Consider the following 19,173-nt stretch of genomic DNA (forward strand, 5'->3'; position numbering starts at 1 on the left):
CATATGTATAAAGTAATATTATCTGTTATATAGATCATCTCAGGTGAAATAAAAATTGTACGTTTTCAGCATCTGGCACGCCACTCATGATTTCAGACTTGCTCAGGAAATCTTACGGTAAATCTATATTATTCCATTATAAAGCTAAAATGAGCTACGTCAAAAGTGTGTTTACAGTACATGGTTAAATACAAAAGCATACTATTTACAAGGTAAGAACCGTTACATGTGTGTGCAGACATCTCGAATTGAATTGCACTGAATTAATTTGATTTGACAATCAGGTACTGATTACATGCAATGTTGATACAACTGATATGCTACTTAAATATACATCACACTAAATAGTTAGACATTATGATCTTCCGGACCTTTGCTTCAAGAAATTTTCTCTAACTGGACCTCTTTAAATTTTAGTTGAATACCCCTGCAATAGAGCTATTTAACTAATTAGAATTTTAAAAATCCCAATATCGCAATATATATCGCAGAAAGAATAAATATTGCAATGTGATTTATTCCCAATATCGTGCAGCCCTAGCGGCAACATAATGACGCTTCTTGGAGTGGTAATTAAACAGAAGAACTTTTAGCAACTGTATGACACTCCATTTTGTAAAAGACGCGCCATCTGTAATTATGTTGCTTGCAGTTCATTGTGTTTCAATCACACTACGAAAACTTACAAATTCCTAGTCCGACGTTGTCGCTTACAGAATGTTAATGGCTGACTGGAATAGACAGGTGCGTGTAATATCCAAACAGCACAGACGTCATTTCCCAAGTACAAAGGCATGGATTCGTATCTGACCACTGTAATGTCATTGTACTCTTCCATTATGGCAATGACACCTGTCAGTGAATAAGGAATACTTCATCAAAGTGCTGTACCCTTTTCTAAGGTGACTGTTGTCCCTCTTAAGTTATGTGTGTAATGAAGAAACTGCACAACACCCAATGGTCTGCATAGGGCTACAAATACACACATGTACACATATAAGGGATAATGATTTATTATTTTTGGCTTTTCTTTTTTTATTTTAGTATATATTTTTTATACATGTGGCGAAGTGTACCATGTGATTAATGATAACTACTCTAAGCACGGAGTTGCAGTGAAAAGCTGTATGCCTAACGGCCCTTTCTGGATAAAATTAGCTACCCCTGTGCTAATACAATACTTTGCAGTCTGAGAATTATCCCTATTGCTCACTACAGACCGTATTTATGACCAGAGACCCACACAAAAATTACGTTTCAAACTACATTTTCAGACAACTTCACATTATATGTGATCGCAGAGCTAAATTATTCCTTATTAGGTATTAAAGAGTATTAAATTTCGTACTTACACCGTGACTATAACCTTCGTAGACTGTATTTTTCACCCTCACCCTCATTTACCCGGAACTAAGCTTCTAACTATGCAACTTAACGACAGTGTTTGCGAATGTTCGTTTGAACATTTTTGGGAAACACCTGCGTCGTTTAACGATGCATCATACTACGTAAGTTCGCGGTGTCGTTACCTGCGTAGTTCGAACTATGGTTTCGGGAAACACCTTGTCACTACCGAAAATGTTACACCTACCGAAAATGTAAAATTCCGCTACTACGCATGCGCACGCTTGCGACTTCTGGAAGGAGGCGTGCTATTTTTACGGCATCGCGTCACATTTCATCGTCTGTTGATTTTTGATAAGAATGTCGACAGCGAGAAGAAAGAGAAGATTTAACCGGATAATGATGGGGTCCTTCGACTTTAAAAGATTTTATTTCGCATAGGCCTTTAATGCCCAATGTGCTTCAGAAGGAGCAACGTAAAATACAGGGTATGGCCATCAATTTTACAGTCAAAGGTGACATTACTTTAATGTTACCATTATGTACTACTCCCAGTTCGATGTGCTGTGAAGTTACCTCTTTCACTGTCGCCGCCTAGTGGTTCGGACGCATACGTTCAAATTTTCAATAACAAAAAAAAATGACGTTCAATAAAAGAAACAAATGTATCAAATCAAGCAAAAACGGCTTGTTACACTACAAAAAACCTTTCAGATAATATCTGTAGAAAGTTGCGCAATTTTTGTGCCATGGTTTTTTTGTAACAAGTAAAAATAAAATGACCATGGTAGCCATCTTTAAACGGGTCGAGTGTCAGGAAGTAAAATATAAGTGGTAATAAAATGAAAACTAAGCACTTCAAACTATTTCTTTCACGGCCAATAATTCATAAACCGTCACAGTATTAAGACAAAACACGCATTTTTCCATAAATATGACTGTAATGCTCTCAAATAGCTTGCTCACTCATCGCGGAAAAATGTCAGTCGGCATTCTGTACATTCGTGCAATGTTTTTTATCTTCGGAGTTTTAGAAGAAAACCAATTAATAAAATGACAAAGTTACCCTCATTTGAAAGCTTGATCTCTTATGTACATAAATCAATCACTGTAATCCTTCATTGTCAAGTATTTTTTCAGATATATTCTCTGCTTCCCTGCTAGCACATTATTTTTTACGCACTGAACCTTTGCCCATGGTTATGTTTCACCATAATAAACTTTTTACATGAACATCAAAATACAGTGTCATTTGCTTCATCCAATAGAGGTGTGTCTAAGGTTTGCAAAATGGTATGGGATGTGCTGATTGGGCATTGTTTTTCGCGCTGGGGACATAAATGCGCAACTTATTCTCTGCAAGTGCAGTATTTGTGGGAGTGTCTCGAGTACGCATTGCGCACGTAGTCTCCGTGAGTTTACCCAGTTATTTTCGGACAACAACTTTTTTGACTGAAGAAAAATGGCTCGGATGACTTTCACTGTTGAGAAAGCACAGAAGATGATTTTGAAGAGTGGTTCGGGGGAAGAAAGTGTCGCTTTTATCCATTGATTCGATGGAGGACGCTTTTTTGCGCGGAGAGGATGCAACGCTCGACATAAGTACATTTATTTACAGTTTACATTTTACTCTTTTATTGTATAGATTTTTATAATTCCGTGATTCAGCAAATTACAATTAACATTTGCTTTGGTAACACTTGTATTGTGGTACATTGGGAAAAGTTCCGCATTGCCTTTGTCAAGCTTTGAAGTGTTCAAAGTAATGCAGCGCTTTTGGCTTTCACTTGGGCAAAGTTACGCGGGGCTCTGTTTGGGCAAAGTTATGCGGGGCACTTGTCGGGCTTTGTTTGGGCACAGTTATGCAGGGTTAGGGTTAGAAACAAAATGTTTCTTATGACCCATAAGTGGTAATGCATTTAGAAAGAAAGACGCTATCCCAAAACACTGCTAGTTACACTGCGGCCATTTTGGATAGGTTTTGGATAGGTCGTGTGAATAAAATATAGATTTTCCTACAAATGTGTGGTGATGTTGTGTGACAAAATGTTACTTATGACCCATAAGTGGTAATGCATTTTGAAAGAAAGACGCTACCCCAAAAAACACTGCTAGTTACACTGTGGCCAGTTTGGATAGGTTTTGGATAGGTTTTGGATAGGTTTGGCACAAGTCGTGTGAATAAAATATAGATTTTCCTACAAATGTGTGGTGATGATGTGTGACAAATTGTTACTTATGACCTATAAGTGGTAATGCATTTAGAAAGAAAGTTGCTACCCCAAAAAACACTGCTAGTTACACTATTGCCATTTTGGATAGGTTTCAGATTAGTTTAGGTTAGGTTTTGGATAGGAAAGGCTCCCAGTTGCACCATTTGCTCTTTCCTCCGTAAAACCTGTTGGGCTGCATCAAATGATATGAAATTGGGCACACATGTAGAAAACAAGTTTGGGAACCAGATTTTTTAAAATTGGACCTATTCCATCATGTAGTTTTTGAAATATTTACAAAAATCCAAGACACAAAGACAGATTTTGTATTTTTCCAGCTGTTTTTGTTATATTCGCATGTCCATAAATTATACACAGGTTATTCATTTCGTTATTGAACTTCCTACAATCAATTGTAAAGGGGTCAACTTTGATTTTAGGTATCAGGCATGTGTCTGTGACTTTTATATCTGAAGTTATAAGGTAATTATTCCAAAGAGGGAAGAAATGCCCCCCCATGCAAGGGGCCACTGGTTCACTCCATAGGGTTAAACTAAGCCTGCTTTTTTTTCTCCTTAGTCATTTCTTTTTTTAATTGTATCAGTGTAATTACTACACACTCGTGTCAGTTATGGCAGCTGTGTCTTGTGGTGCTAAATGAAGCAAATTATATTTGTTTCTGACAGACGACCGATTGTTTTATCTTGGGCCAAACCGCACAACATAAACATTGTTTATGTTGTGCAAATAAAAGTTCTTAACTATTATTTTGGAGTGACTTTTTTTTTTTTTTAGAAAATGCTGTACATGTATCACAGCCGCTTGATAAGCAATATGGGTACACAAGATTGATATACACCTCAATTTTATTACAATTTCTAAAGAAAAGGCATCTATTCAGCAATACCATTGGGAAAAACCTTATGTAAGATTACTGTCAGGCACTACAAACAACGCGCACACAGATGCAAATATTACAATCGGCAAAGCAATATGGTTTAAATACCACACTAAAGTGACGGCTGAACTACAAATATAAACATCAATGACCCATCTCACAATACGTGACTAATGAATGATGATACACGACGTCCACGCCCTGAATCACGCAATCACGGTCTGCCGCAAAATGTGAATACATGCGCAGTATCGGGCCTGTGGAAGTGTACATTACGCATGCGTAATAAAGAAGTGCCAGAAAATGTGGTTTCGTGGACGCATGCGTGATGAATGTGCGCATGCGTAGTAGCGGAAGTTACATTTTCGGTAGGTGTAACATTTTCGGTAGTGACACACCTGCGTCGTACTTACATAGTTTGAACCACGCAAGTTAGCAATTATGAATTCGATTATTTCTCTCCAAGTCAGAACTCGGATGAAAACGTCACGAAACTTCACGAAAAACATCACTTCCCGTCGGAAACACGCATCTTTTATGACATTGATGTCGGGCAGAATTTTCTTGTGCGAGTGATGTAATTTAAACATGGCGGCTTACACACTCAACAGTAATTCTATTTTATAAATCTTTAAAAATGTTTATTCTGTTAAATGTATTAATAGTTATAAATATAATTGCACGTGTCCAATTTAGAGAACACCATATCATGACCGTAAACAGTATCCTACCATGCAATGTGAGATTTTTACCAAACTTGTTAGTGTCTTTGGTTTGTTTCTTGTTTGTTTGTCTCTCGGAAAAAATTATCTCACTCCAAATCTGCTAAAATATAAAGCAACAACACACAGCAGCGTGTTCATGGAGGCAGCCATGTTTATTCTGAGATGTGGTGGCTTGAATGGGAGATTGTCGGACGTGATGTCACTCAACTCAGAATTTTCGAGTTCCGAGAGAAAAACAAACGCACCCCAGGTTAACTGTCTCGCTTAGTTTAGCGTTGTCTCAAACAACGTCCAACGTGTGGGAACAGATTCTGTGGGGGAGGATTAGGTGGACTAATTCATTTGTGGTTCAGGATGAAGCAGTGTTCTCAGAAGAGTGCCGGTCAGAGAACTGGGAACACAGCTGTGGTGGGTTTAAGTTGTTTACTCTGCAATGCTGGTTCAATTACAACAACCAAACAGTAGGCACCATCCAGTCCAGTATACTTCTCTGTGGGCGTGGTTCTGGAATAAAACCAATAAAGGGGATAACAACTGAACATTTCAGAAAAGGTAACTGAATTATGGTAGTTCCAAGTATGTCAACAAGATGGCACTGAAGGATCACAAATAAAACTATATAATAAGTTGGAGGCGCTCCCTTAACTCGATTAATAGCAGTAACAAACTAATAATATCCGCATACTGTGGAAGCACACTACAAATTCCTACATAAACATAACAGGGCATGGAAATCCAAAAGGCTGCCATATAAGCAATCTGGTAGAACTACACCGACACTGCGCATACAGAAATCAATCAACTACATTGAATGCATAGAAAATATTACTCACTGAATGTCATAAACGCACACCCGTAATCGCGGACAGGAAAACGATACTACTAAAGGGGGTTAATAAAGCAATAACTATAAAGTCTCTCTCTTTTTTATATTTTGTTTAGTCACTGTCTACTTTTAAAGTTTATTACTAAAATAGCAAACACAAGATACGGTAATTTGTGCAGAACACTTCACACGGATCTGATTGAAAGTATTTTACGGAGATCAAATAATATTAAACAGTAATAATGACATGTGAACACAACCCAGGAAGTTCCTAGCTGTTAGCTATGGGGATCGAACCAGCAACTTTCGCGTTATAAGGTGTTGGGTTGAAATTGTATATATATATATTATCACTCACGTGTATTCTGAAGAATGCATAACTTGTTTCATGAAGCCACTGTGTAAGTGTTTACCAGTAATTTTCCATCACGTGCAGCAGATGAGCCCACCTCTGCTGTACGTTCTGTTGTTCCTGTTCCCACTCCCACTTTCCCATTGCATCCTATCCCATTCCAAATGTTGTTCACACCCACAATGTAACCTGATCAGTATGTTTACCTTATAGTATAAATAAACTCTGTCAGGGGCCACACCTTGAAAGCCATCACTGTAACTCACTGTAGAAGGTGTGGCTCCCCTTGTACAAGTAAAACAGCGCGTGTCTCATACTCTGTGGGCCAGCAGCCGGGGGGGGCTGATCACTCTCTCCGACATAAGGTGACAGCATAAACCACTGTACTACCGTGCCACTATACTAAGCCCTTGTAACATTTATGTAACTTATGCATTTAGTCTTTCTGCAATTCATTGTTTATGGCCACAGTATTGCCTTTTTTAACGATTACATCTTTGTATTTTTCATACAGCTCCATCAGCAGTGTTTGTTCTGCAGCGGAAAGAAACACCGCTCTCGTTTTACAGGCTTTCCGACTAATTTGATCGATCTATCATTCATTCATTTGGGCTTTTTAAAAATGGCGGGTGTGCGCACTAAGTGAGACTATGCAAGTCTGTCTTGAATGAGCCTTGATTAGTTAAAGCTGAACTGCGTTTGTGGAACGATATGAGGCTAAGTTTAGAGATGGAGCTAGGTTGAATTTGAGTTTTTCGGGAAAGTCTGCCTTTCTTTAGCTACTTTCATGGAATACCCCCCTGTTCTTGCTCCTGGCGTTGCCTTGTTCCCTGACTTTGTTTCCATTTGGTTTCTTGTAGTTAGTCGTGGTTAGTTGAGTTTCCTTGGTTACGCTATTAGTTTCTTAGGTTGCTCTGTTACTTTTCCTTCTGTTACTTTCTGTTACTTTCCTTTTTGTTTTGACCCCTCGTGGTCCTTTTATTAAGTGCCTTCCCCATTGTGTTCCATTTTGTTAATAAACACCTCTGTCTCAAGTCACAAGTGGATCATCATACTCTTTTCCCACCTGCACCATGCCCTGCTTCTGTAACAGGATACGTTAATAGATTTAAAGCTTTACTCTGACAAACATCATTTAATGTCAAGTCATTTTCTTTGTTGCAGTAACAAATTAGCATATCAATGATATAGGAAAATTGTTGACAATAGGGATGAAACGTTTACTAGCTGTTTCAATGTACTTCAATCAAAAGTCAAGACGCGTTCAACTTTACCTGTTCGGATCTCGAATGGCTCGGCCAAGAACAATCTAACCACAACTTGACAGAAAACTCAGAACACGACAAATCAAAATGGACCTGCTAAAATTTGTACAGATCGAAACGCGTCTCTGATGGGCTGACCGATCAACCAAGTTTGACGTGCAAAAGCTGTGTTCCTGTGTTCAGTGTGATTTTTTGTGTGCTTGATTTACAGTACATTTAGTGAAACAGTAATCATGGCCCCTAAGAAAGTGAGCAGTGATAGCAGAAAACCAAATAGGAAAGCAGTGAGAGTAACTGGAAAAAGGAAATTATAGCGAGACTTGAAGGTGGCGCACGTGTGTCTGCTCTCGCTTCAGAGTATGGGGTTCTCATTTACTTCATGTTTATTGCTTCTGTTTGTGTGCTGTTTCATATGTGAATTAGGTTGTTAATGCTTTTTATCATTAATCAGGTAGGTAGATAAGTTTAAACAGGCAATCAGTTGGGGTTCTGGAATGGATTAAATTTATTTACGTTATTTCTTACGGGGAATGTCGACTTGGAATTCGAGCAAATCGCAACTCGACCAGTCTTCTAGAATGAATTAATTTTGTGTTCCAAGGAATCACTGTAATAGAATAGGACGGAAGTATAGAGGCAACAACAAACTATAGAGTCAGTGATAGCAGAATGCACGGTGTTTGTTTTATTATGATGCTGATGAATTTTTTAAATATTATTATTATTTTAAAAAACTTTGGTTATTGGTTTATTTTATTGCCTACAATATTTTGTTTTAAGTGTATAGTGCTGCTAATTTTATTAGTGGTTTTCGATATAAAACTTGGTGAAATGGTTTCAGTACTTTTTAAACATTTTCGGCCCATTTTAACACGGCGATAATACTGATAACTGGTAATTTTGGTCATGATAATCACGATATTAAATTTTCATACAGTTTCACCTCTAGTTATTTTCATCTCATGTTTATTACATGCAATAGATTAAGCCTATGTAGAATTTGTGTCTACTTAGTGTTCTTTCAAATAGCAAGAAATGTATGACAGATTGTTTTTCCGGGTTGCTTTTTTTTATGTACTGCATACGGCTTTGGTCCTCGTGACCAAAACTTCATCCAGCACAATTTAAGGCAGCTCTCAACTTGTTCAGGACTCGAAGACTGCAACGGCAGAATAGGAATTCTCAGATTTTACTCTGTCTACCTACAAGCGGCGGTAAGGGGAGACAGAGTGAGCATGTGTGTACAGACACGGGAATGAGTCCGCATGTGTACACAGACACGGGGATGTGCGAGTGTGTGAGGGGACTCCTACTTGCAGCAAACAGATGCTATGAGTAGTTTGTGATGGTCAACACAGTTTGATGAGTTCAAATATCAAGGTATCCAGACCTATTGAAGGATTCTACTTATCGAAGTTTTATTTTCTCCCCCTCAAAAGCGGGGAGGGGGGGGGGGGATCAGGAAACATTAACAAAGAGCATGAAAATAGCTAGAGAATTTAAACTGCCAGCATTTTCTATTATGATTATTATAAAACATGTTATACGGTTTTATAAAATACATCCATCCACCAAACAACCCTGCAGTCTATCCCCAGCAGCACAGGGCAGAAGGCAGGGGCTCACCCTGGATGGGATGCCATCTTAAGTTTATTGTAATTAAGAAAAAAAATGAAAAGCAATATCGTAATTCTCATAAATATGATGGCAGTTTCCCATTACAGTGTGACCAGGTAAATGCTGCTAGCTGGACCCCCACACTACTGTAAATGCTGCTGAATGCTTACCTCAGGTTTTCATTATTCTCTCCTTCTTCATCACGTGCAGAGAAAAGCACAACCATGGAAACAGGAGAAAGGATTGTTAATTTACAAATAGAAAACCCTGTTCTGTAAGTCATTAAACCGATATACAGTGGTACCTCAGTTCTTGAACTCATTAGAACTCGAATTTCTTAAAAGTCGAACCAACCAGTTCGAAAAAAAAATTACCCGGAACTCAATCTGAATCTCAGAAGTCAAACCGTGAACGCCGACCTAAGATAAATTGTACGCGCAGGGAAATGAGTCACGCAGCACGTCTCTCAGCAGAAACAAAGGATAAAGTTTCAGTCTCAGCCACGCATTCGCTATGATAGCATCGTGCATGTTTACACAAGCTGAATACATATATTTAGACAGTAAAAATACATTTAGACAATGATAGACAGTAGTAATAGTAATTATTATTATATAATAAAATACATTTAAAATAAAGATTTTTTATTAATTATTTTAATATTAATAATAAAACACTGTGGTGGGCTGGTGACCTGCCCAGGGTGTACCCTGCCTCTCGACCGATGATGCTGGGATTGGCTCCAGCTTCCCCACGACCCTGATGGATAAAGCGGTATAGATAATGGATGGATGGATGGATAATAAACCATTAATACATTTAATTATAATAATATTGTCCTGCCGAGCGGGACGGAACGGAGACAAAGGCGCAGACGTCAGGGTATCAGGGAATACGGGGTTTAATTACAGGTAAGGCAGGTAAAAGGCAGACGGACAATACAATGATGGACTGGGGAAACAAACTGAAACGTGGACGAAATACTCATGACAACAACCAGAAACAGCTGATCACACAGGGGTTAATGAGGGGGCGTGGCACACGCAAGGAGCGGACGATCCAGGCAGGACACATTGTTTGGATACATTTATTTTCTTACTTTACAAATTACTGTTTTGATAAATGTCCTTAGATTTGTTTAGTACAGTATATGCTCTTCATGTTCTCGGTTCATTTTGCGTTTAAATGCTAAAAAAAAATATTTAGGTGTTATTTTTTTGGGGCCGGGAACCAATTAATTGGTTTTCCATTATTTCTTATGGGGAAAATTCGATCAGAACCCGAACTTTTTAGGATTCGATCCGGAGTTCTGAACAGATTAAGTTCGAGTTCTGACGTACCACTGTAGTGTAAAATATTCAATACAATAGCTGGTTGGATACAGAATAATAAATTAGTGTTATGATCAATCTGTACGTATCCCTGGTGTCATGACCTGCTCATTCACCCCTCCTGTGTGCCACGCCCACCTCGTTATCTCATGTTACTTCCCGATTGTGTGCACCTGTTTCCTGTGAATCCTGGTTTTTCTTGTGTCTTTAGTCCGCCTCTGTGTCAGTATCCCTAGATCCGTCATTAATGTTAATAATAATAATAATAATGAACACTTTATTAATCCCCGTGGGGGAATTGTTTTTACGCCTCCCTCTCTGAAGGGCAGCCACCTGTAGCAGCGCCCAGGGAGCTGGGGGTCTTGCTCAAGGACCTGCAGCTGTGCTGAGGCTGGGCTTGAACCGGTGACCTTGTGATTACAGGCACACGGCTTAGCCCACTGAGCCACACGCTGCCCCCTACCATGTTGGTCCTGCCCGTTTGGAATAAACCCGTATTATTGGATCTTCGTCTGCCTGCTTGATCATTTCCCCGCGTCCTACCTGCTTGTCGGACAGCGCGCACAACACCTGGTAGTTGGCAGAGAATTGGTGATATTATTTTATGAATATATCATAATGTACTTATTGCAGCACTGGATCAGTTATTAGAGTATAACTGTAAAACCGGCCTTTGCAGCAATTTGAAACCCCCTACAGACACATCCAGTCTGCACACCTTCTGTAACAATTAATCCCTACATGGAAGAAAAATGTCTGAATTCAGAAAGAAAAAATAGTTTTTAATCCAGGACATATGGATTTCTTTGGATTTATATACATAACAAATGGCTGTAATATGAAAACAAATGTTCATCTGCGGCAACATCCTGTGAAATGTGTCACATTATACACACATCCTGACCTAGAAGCTGCTGATTCCTGAGGGCTCAGTACAGCTCCAGGTGTAACATATGGATCAGACAGATAGCAAGGAATTCTGCCTGCAATTTTGTGTCAGGGATCTGGGCAGGAATGTATTACATACTAACAGCAGTATTAGATTACACACAATGTTCTGAAAAGGAAATAAAATAAGAAAAATGTTCAGATTTGCAGGTGCATGTCTGCATAGATAAATCAGAATCTTCATTGCTTGCTAAGTATCAAGTGTACAAGGAATTCCTCTTGATGCAGGGTTGGGCTATGTACATCATGTACTGTGTACTCAGTACATTCCTACAGACACATAAAACTACAGCCATCCACCCATCTATCTTCTAACCCCTCATCCTGGTCAGGGATGCGTAGCCTGGAGCCTATCCCAGGCAGGGCAGGGCACAGGGATGGAGTACATTCTGGATGGGATGCCAGTCAGTCACAGGGCACATAGACACACACAGTCTGTTAGGCCCCGTTTACACTGTCTGTTAAATGCGACCTAATTCCGATTTTTTGCTCATATGTGACACAGATCGGATCTGTTCTGTGACAGTGTAAACGGGAAAAAAACGCATGCATTCGGATATTTCGAGATCGGTTTCAGGCCTCATTCATATGTGGAAATAAATCCGATATAAATCAGATATGGGCCAATGCGACTGTAATGTAAACAGGCAGATCGGATTTTCTGAGGCATTGCGTTCTGTACGTCATTGAACTGCGTACGTGAAGCGTGCGTGAAAAGTACGTGGGAAGTACGTGTGGAAGCGTAACATTCAAGAAACACATGAAACATGGAGGAGGAAAGTGTAGGGCAGTGGTCGGCGCCTGAAATAGCCTACCTTCTCACCCTGTGGGGAGAAGAATCCGTTCAGGATAAAATTAAAGGTTCCTACAGAAACAAATCTGTTTTCGAGGATATTTCGGCTGCAATGATGGCCCTTTTCCTCCTCCTTCGCCTCAAAATCGTGATGTTGTTCGGCAAACTTCGCATACATCGCAAAGCTATCATAAAACAAATTTCGCGTTCGTCCGTCTTGGCTACGGTGTCGTGCAAAAACCCCCGTTGAGCATGCTGAAATTATAGCAAGTGTAAACACACGAATCGGATATGGGTCACAATTAAAAAGACCGTGTAAACAGACGGTCCAAAAAATCGGATATAGGCAACAAATCGGAATTAGGCATCAAGACCTGCAGTGTAAACGGGGCCTTAGAGACACCAATAAGCCTGACTGGATGTCTTGGATGTCTTAATCTCTTTCTTTTGAAGCATAAGTGATTCACAGCCAGATTTTAATTAACTACTTACGTTTGACAGTAATATGAACTGGGATCTGTCCGTCTTGAGCTGCACACCAGTACCAGCCAGTGTCCTTCCTCTCCAGTCCCCTCATTGTCACACTGAAGACTCTATTTACTCTGTCATCCCTGATCAGGACAGGCCTCCCATCCAAATTCCCAGATCTCTTTGATGCACAGTAGCCCCAGAATTTACACCACAACACCTGACTTTCATTGTTTCCATAGCGACACTGAACACTGACACTGTCTCCTTCCACACCCGTCGCCTCCTGTTTGTCCACTGACAGCCATGGGGAACCTAAACATGCAAATTAGGGACACATAAAACACTGTGTTATTTACTCAGCTGTAAAATATTCATGCATATGACCCAGTTACAACATGCTTATTTTAATGTTTATCTGTACTTTTTATACACATATAACCTGAGCAGAACATATTTCTAATGTTATTTATCCCCTAAAGTAGCCCATTTAAACTGAGACCGTAACTTCTCCCAGGTCTCATTTTTGTTATTGTGCAAAACTAAAAGTGCTAAAATATTTCCTCCTCCAATACACACTATTGTCCTTCCTTTCTGAATGACCTGTTACATACTGTGCATCTAACTGACTACAGTCTGCAGTACAAACTTCTTACCATGAGTAACCAACAGTTTAACCTGATCTCCAACATCTGAACCTCCACTGATCTCCACACCACACCAGTAGTAGTCAGAATCCCCAGCTGTCACATCATTGATGGTCACAGTAAAGACTTGCTGGTCAGGATCATCTCTGATTGACACTTTACCCTCCTGTGGAGAGTCACTGTGTACTATGGGAGTACATGAATCCCTATAATCCCCTCTGCACCAGTATTTCACATGAGTTTTATATCTGTCACCATAGAAACATGGGATGGTGACAGATCCTCCTCTCTGTACAGTCACTCTGCTCAGTGTGGACACACCTGCAGGGACAGTATGAAAATTACAAAGCTGATTAACTCTCACTACTTACACCATTTATACACATATTAATAAAGAGGGAGTACCAGTCCACTATAAGTTGGATATTAAAATTAGTTTGCTTAAATGTTGTTTTTAATATTACTGTATTTGTAAAAATAAAATACTGTTTCATAATTAGCATACAAAGACCATTGCTGGTTCAGGTTTACCTAAATTTGTAATTGTAATACAAACATCAGTAACTGACAGCAAAGTTTATGCTCTTTTACAGTTTTTTTATATTTATACTTTTCCACAAAATGTACACTTAAAACCTGCTTAACCCTTAATAAAATATTTCACGTAACACATTTCTAACTGCCTGATGTAGCCCATTTAAACTGACATTGTTACTTCTCCCAGGTATCATTTACCATCCTAAACAAACCATTAATTTAGACCCTATTCTACATGAGTAAAGTTCAGTTGTGCTCTAATCAAACGATTCTTAAGAACACCCACCTAAACATCACTATCATGATGTATCAAGAAAACACTGGTCAAGTCATTCCTTTTAAAAAATATTTCTTCCTTATTTAAAGTAAGATTGTTTGTTGTCATTGCAGATTGTAAAATTAACTTTTTAATTTAGACACAAGTTCATGAAAATAGTGTAAGCAGATGTTTGTATAGACATCTTACCTTCAGTGACTGACAGGAAAACTGATGGTACAACATCTAAACCTCCACTGATCTCCACACCACATAAATAGGTACCAGAGTCTCCAGCTGTCAGATTGTTGATGGTCACAGTGAAGACTCGCTGGTCAGGATCATCTCTGATTGACACTTTACCCTCCTGTGGAGAGTCACTGCGTACTATGGGAGGGCATGAACTCACATTATACAATCTGCACCAGTATTTCACATGAGTTTTATATCTGTCACCATAGAAACATGGGATGGTGACAGATCCTCCTCTCTGTACAGACACCCGTTTCACTGTGGACACACCTGCAGGGACAGTATGAAAATTACCAGGCTGATTAATTCTCACTCCCTCTTACAATATTATACACATATTAATCCAGAGTCAGTACCACTACACTGTATGTTACAGTACTTCGCTTTATATAATATTGGACACACTCTCAGCACCTGCAGGGAAAACAATCAGCTGAGTTTACAATTACAATATCTCAGGATTTTTGATCTCTAATAAATTATATTTTCATGTTGTGCAATAATTTTATCAGACACCTCAGAAATAGAAAAGTGCATTTCCTGAAGAAAATGAGAGTGTGATTGCCCTGCATCAAAAATTTTCAAAATGACAAAAAAATGAGTGCAGGCCTATTCAGCCTGCTGTGAGATGTCATTGACTTGGCCTGATGCTGCAGATGAAGTTTGGTGGCTGTGGCATGTTCAGTGTCTAGTAAAAGCCTCTGAAAAAATAATGTGAGTCGATGGGAGGATGGAGGGATAAAAAATGACAAAACAATAAGTCAGTTTTCAAATCATGTTGGGAAGTATGGCCTGAGTTAGAATGTTAAGAATGGAGGGATGAGGGAATAAGGGGGGAAAGAGTTTGGTTGCAAAGGAACGCAAAGTGAGTGAGTGGCAGGCCTTTGATTCCGAAATCCCAGGTTATCCTATGGGCTCAAAAACAATTAAAAAAAGCAAAACAACTGAATCCAAAGAACAAGTGCACAACCCTAGGATGCACACGTGGGTCAAAAATGACCCGGTATGGTCGATTTCTTGCAATATCTTTGTAATGAAAAGTTGTTATCGTTTCATATTCCAGGTATTCCTCAAATAACAAAATTTTTAAGTTACCTCTAATACTTTTTAAGAAATTGTAATATTTGTATTACTACCCCAAGCTTCCATAAGTGGGTCAAAAATGACCCACCTGCATTTCCCATACAATTTCATGGGAACCTGTGATTCTTAGCAATTGTGGCTGTCTGGGATATATTTACTGTGGACCACACACCCTATGTCAGAAGTGTCACCGATCAGGAAGATTATTTTACACAGCAAGACCTGATGCACGCATCCCATACGCAATAGATGGGATGGTTTACACAGGGAGACAACCAGGGAAAGAAGTTCAGAAGAATCTGGGGGGAAACATTGTCCTGCAGTTGTGCAGTAGATTCAGAAACACAGGTCGCAACATCACCACAGATCACTTTTTCACCAGTGTGCCTATTGCACAGCATCTCCTGGAAATGAATCTCACTATTGTGGGGACTCTAAGACTGAACAAGCCAGACATCCCTCCTCTGATGAAGGCTTCCAAGTCCAGGGAGGTTCACAGCACAGAGTTTGGATTCAATTGCAGCATTACCATGGCCAGCTATGTCAGAAAGAAAGAAATGGCTGTTGCCCTCCTGAGCACGATGCACCACAACAAAATGGCGGATGAAAACAGCAGAAAGAAAAAACCAGAAGTGATCAACTGTGTGTGGATGTGTGTGTGGATGGGTGAATGTGAGGCATAAACTGTAAAGCGCTTTGAGTACTCGTAGGAGTAGAAAAGTGCTATATAAATGCAGTCCATTTACCATCACATTCTACAAGACCAAGGAGGTGTTGACACCATGGACCAGATGGTTGTGGAGACCCCGTCGGTCTGAGCTCTGGCAAGCCTGTAATGCTCCACCCAGTGTCCTGAAGCAAAGGTCCACCGGCTCCGACAAGACCTATCACCAATCACCTGGGGTGCGTTTCTCGAACAACGATGGAAGTTAGCATTAACACTATGGTAGTTCAAACTAACCAACATCCGAACAACGACTTATGTTAGGACTTATGTAGTTGGAACTTCAGTGGTTCCAGCGCTGATTGGTCAGACTCACGGCAAGTCGTGCGCAACAACTAACAACGCACTTTCACAGCCGGTCGTGTACAAACACTTGCGAACTGTGTAAAATATATAATAATCACACACACACACATATATATATTTATTTGTGACATCAATTTCTGTCAGTCACATAACGCCAATAAAATGAAAATTAGCAATCCCTGAAATATAATGCGACGCTCCTTGGAGTGATAAACAGAATAACTTTTATTCCGACGTTGTCGTTTACAGAATATTGTTATACTGGCTGACTGCAATACACAGGTGTGTGTAATAACCAAACATTACAGACGTAATTTCCCGAGAACAAAGGCATGGATTCGTATCTGGCCGCTGTAGTGTCATTCTGCTCTTCCATAATGGCAATGACAGCTGTTCATCAAAATGCTGTACTCTTTTCTAAGGCGACTGTTGTCCCTCTAAAGTTATGTGTGTAATGAAGAAACTGCACAACACCCAATGGTCTGCATAGGGCTACAAATACACACATGTATACACATACAAGGGATAATGAAAGTTGTCCTTCATCATACTTTGTGGTTGTCTGTGACCTCCAGAGGAATACTTAAGTAAATTAGGAAATTGGGCACAGGTGGGAAATTATGTGCTGCTTGAACATGCTCTACACTACTTAAAGCCAGTGGGAAGAGGTCCTATATCCCAATGTTAGTATGGCACGAAAGCCACAATTTACAGCCGCAGAGCTGTCTGTATTAGTAGATGAGGTGGAGAGGAATAGGGCAATCCTTTTCTCCAGGCTCAAAAATGTGACCACAAACGCGGACAAGAAACAAGCTTGGGAGGACATCACAGACAAAATAAATTCTGTGGGCCATGGCTGGAGACGCACAACGGTGGATGTGAGGGGGAAGTGGAGGGACTATGCCAGTGTGACCAAGAGGAAGGCTGCAGGGCTCAGGAGGGAGCAGGAGAGGACTGGTGGTGGGAGCACCAGTCTACCTCCTCTCACTCCTGGGGTGGAGCGAGTCTTGGCCATTCTAGGGCCAGAGGCACTTGAGGGAGTCCCAGGAGGCATAGATGTCTGTGGTCTACGCACCTCTCAGACATCAATGCTTTCTACCCCTCGGTCACCTCCTCCTGGCCCAGCAACATCTGACCTCCTGCAGTGCAGTCCTCAGGCGTACTCCATGCCGGGCCCCTCCACATCTGCCATGCCTCTGCCAGGCCTCTCCACATCTGCCATGCCTCTGCCAGGCCCCTCCACATCTGCCATGCCTCTGCCAGGCCCCTCCACATCTGCCATGCCCCTCCACATCAGGCCCCCTCCGGCGTGGCCATCACTCCCTTAGGGCTGCAGTTTCCCCTTAGTCCCCTGAATCCTCTCAGCCTGGGAGCTCACCTACCCCCATCCATCCCACTGCCTCGCCACGGCACACCCGCCGGCGCAGAAATATTCGCTGCTGGTGCAGTGAAGAGCTCCTCAGGTCTGAGAGTGAGAAAAAATCCATTCTGAGGTACATCAGGGAGGAACTGGTGGCCCTGAGGGAACAGAAGGAGAGACACCATCTGGAGGTGATGGCCTACCGGAGGGAGAAATTGGCCTTACTGGCCCAACAGGTCAGCAGACCCAGCGTCACACTGCACCTCCCAACCTCCGACAGTAAGTTCATCTAACGATGTATTAGCATTACAGAATGTGCTGGTTACCTACTGACTGCTGCTATTATCCTTTAACAGAAACTGAGTGATCATGCCTGCCATGACCGCCATCCCTTCACCTCCTTTTTTTTTTCCTTGTAAATAGGCCTGGGTATCAGGCCTCCATGCCTCCCACAGCTAGCCACACAGACTATGTAATCTGCTGGTCTGTGGCCTGAGCATGCTACCAAGCCTTTCATCAGTGCCAGCTGTGCTGTTGGAGTTTGTAATAATTTTTTTTGCCTTCCTGTTGGTTGCTCTGACTGTCATGTAGTGTGGCTTTGATGCAGGAATGCTGACATTCCTTGAATGACTTGACAGTGAAATAAGTATTTGACTCCACCCCACCACCTTGACACTAGATCACAAATATGGGCAAAACATCTTGGCCTACGTATCATACACTTTCATGTAGTTTCAAACAGAAGAAGCAATAAGCTTGGGAGAGGATGAGCATGCTGCTGCTTTAACCCTTTGGAGTCTAGGGGTAGGAAACACACTTTCACTGACTGGGGCATGATCACACATTTCTTCAAATATCATAAACTTTATTCATGGCAAATAAATTATTTCTTATATATTTGTTTTGCCATTACACTCATCTTTATTTTAATATATATTGTAAATATGTCAGACCAAGCCTTCCACACCATTGCTGGCATTGGTGTGATCGACGGCACCCTCATCCCCATCGCCAGGCCGTCCATCAATGAGCCAGCTTATTACTCCCGGAAAGGCTACCCAGCTATCAATGTTCAGGTGGTCTGTAACCATCAGGGTGTCTACACTGACATCGTGGCAAAGTGGCCAGGGAGCACCCATGATGCTTTTGTCTGGGCCAACTCTGCTGTCTGCCAGGTGGCAGAAGGTGGTGGCTTTGGGGGCTGCTATCTCCTTGGTGACAGCGGTTA

The 19,173-nt window shown here is 40.8% G+C and overlaps 1 protein-coding gene across 8 annotated transcripts in view; it reads right to left on the reverse strand.

Moving 5' to 3' along the window:
- LOC111840391 (polymeric immunoglobulin receptor-like) overlaps positions 1-19,173 on the reverse strand; it is a 43,085-nt gene that overhangs the window by 9,331 nt on the left and 14,581 nt on the right. For 5 of the 8 annotated variants that reach the window (XM_072706703.1, XM_072706702.1, XM_072706700.1 and 2 more), the window contains exons 2-5: positions 14,431-14,742; positions 13,437-13,748; positions 12,805-13,095; positions 9,411-9,435 (exon numbers count right to left, since the gene is read on the reverse strand). In XM_072706703.1, the coding sequence (XP_072562804.1) occupies positions 9,411-9,435; positions 12,805-13,095; positions 13,437-13,748; positions 14,431-14,742 (940 nt within the window). Of the gene's footprint in view, positions 1-9,410; positions 9,436-11,057; positions 11,909-12,787; positions 13,096-13,436; positions 13,749-14,430; positions 14,743-19,173 lie in introns of those variants that run through there. The other 3 variants (XM_072706704.1, XM_072706705.1, XM_072706706.1) reach the window with 3 other exon arrangements.

This window comes from Paramormyrops kingsleyae, chromosome 24, assembly GCF_048594095.1.
Source record: "Paramormyrops kingsleyae isolate MSU_618 chromosome 24, PKINGS_0.4, whole genome shotgun sequence".
NCBI lineage: Eukaryota > Metazoa > Chordata > Actinopteri > Osteoglossiformes > Mormyridae > Paramormyrops > Paramormyrops kingsleyae.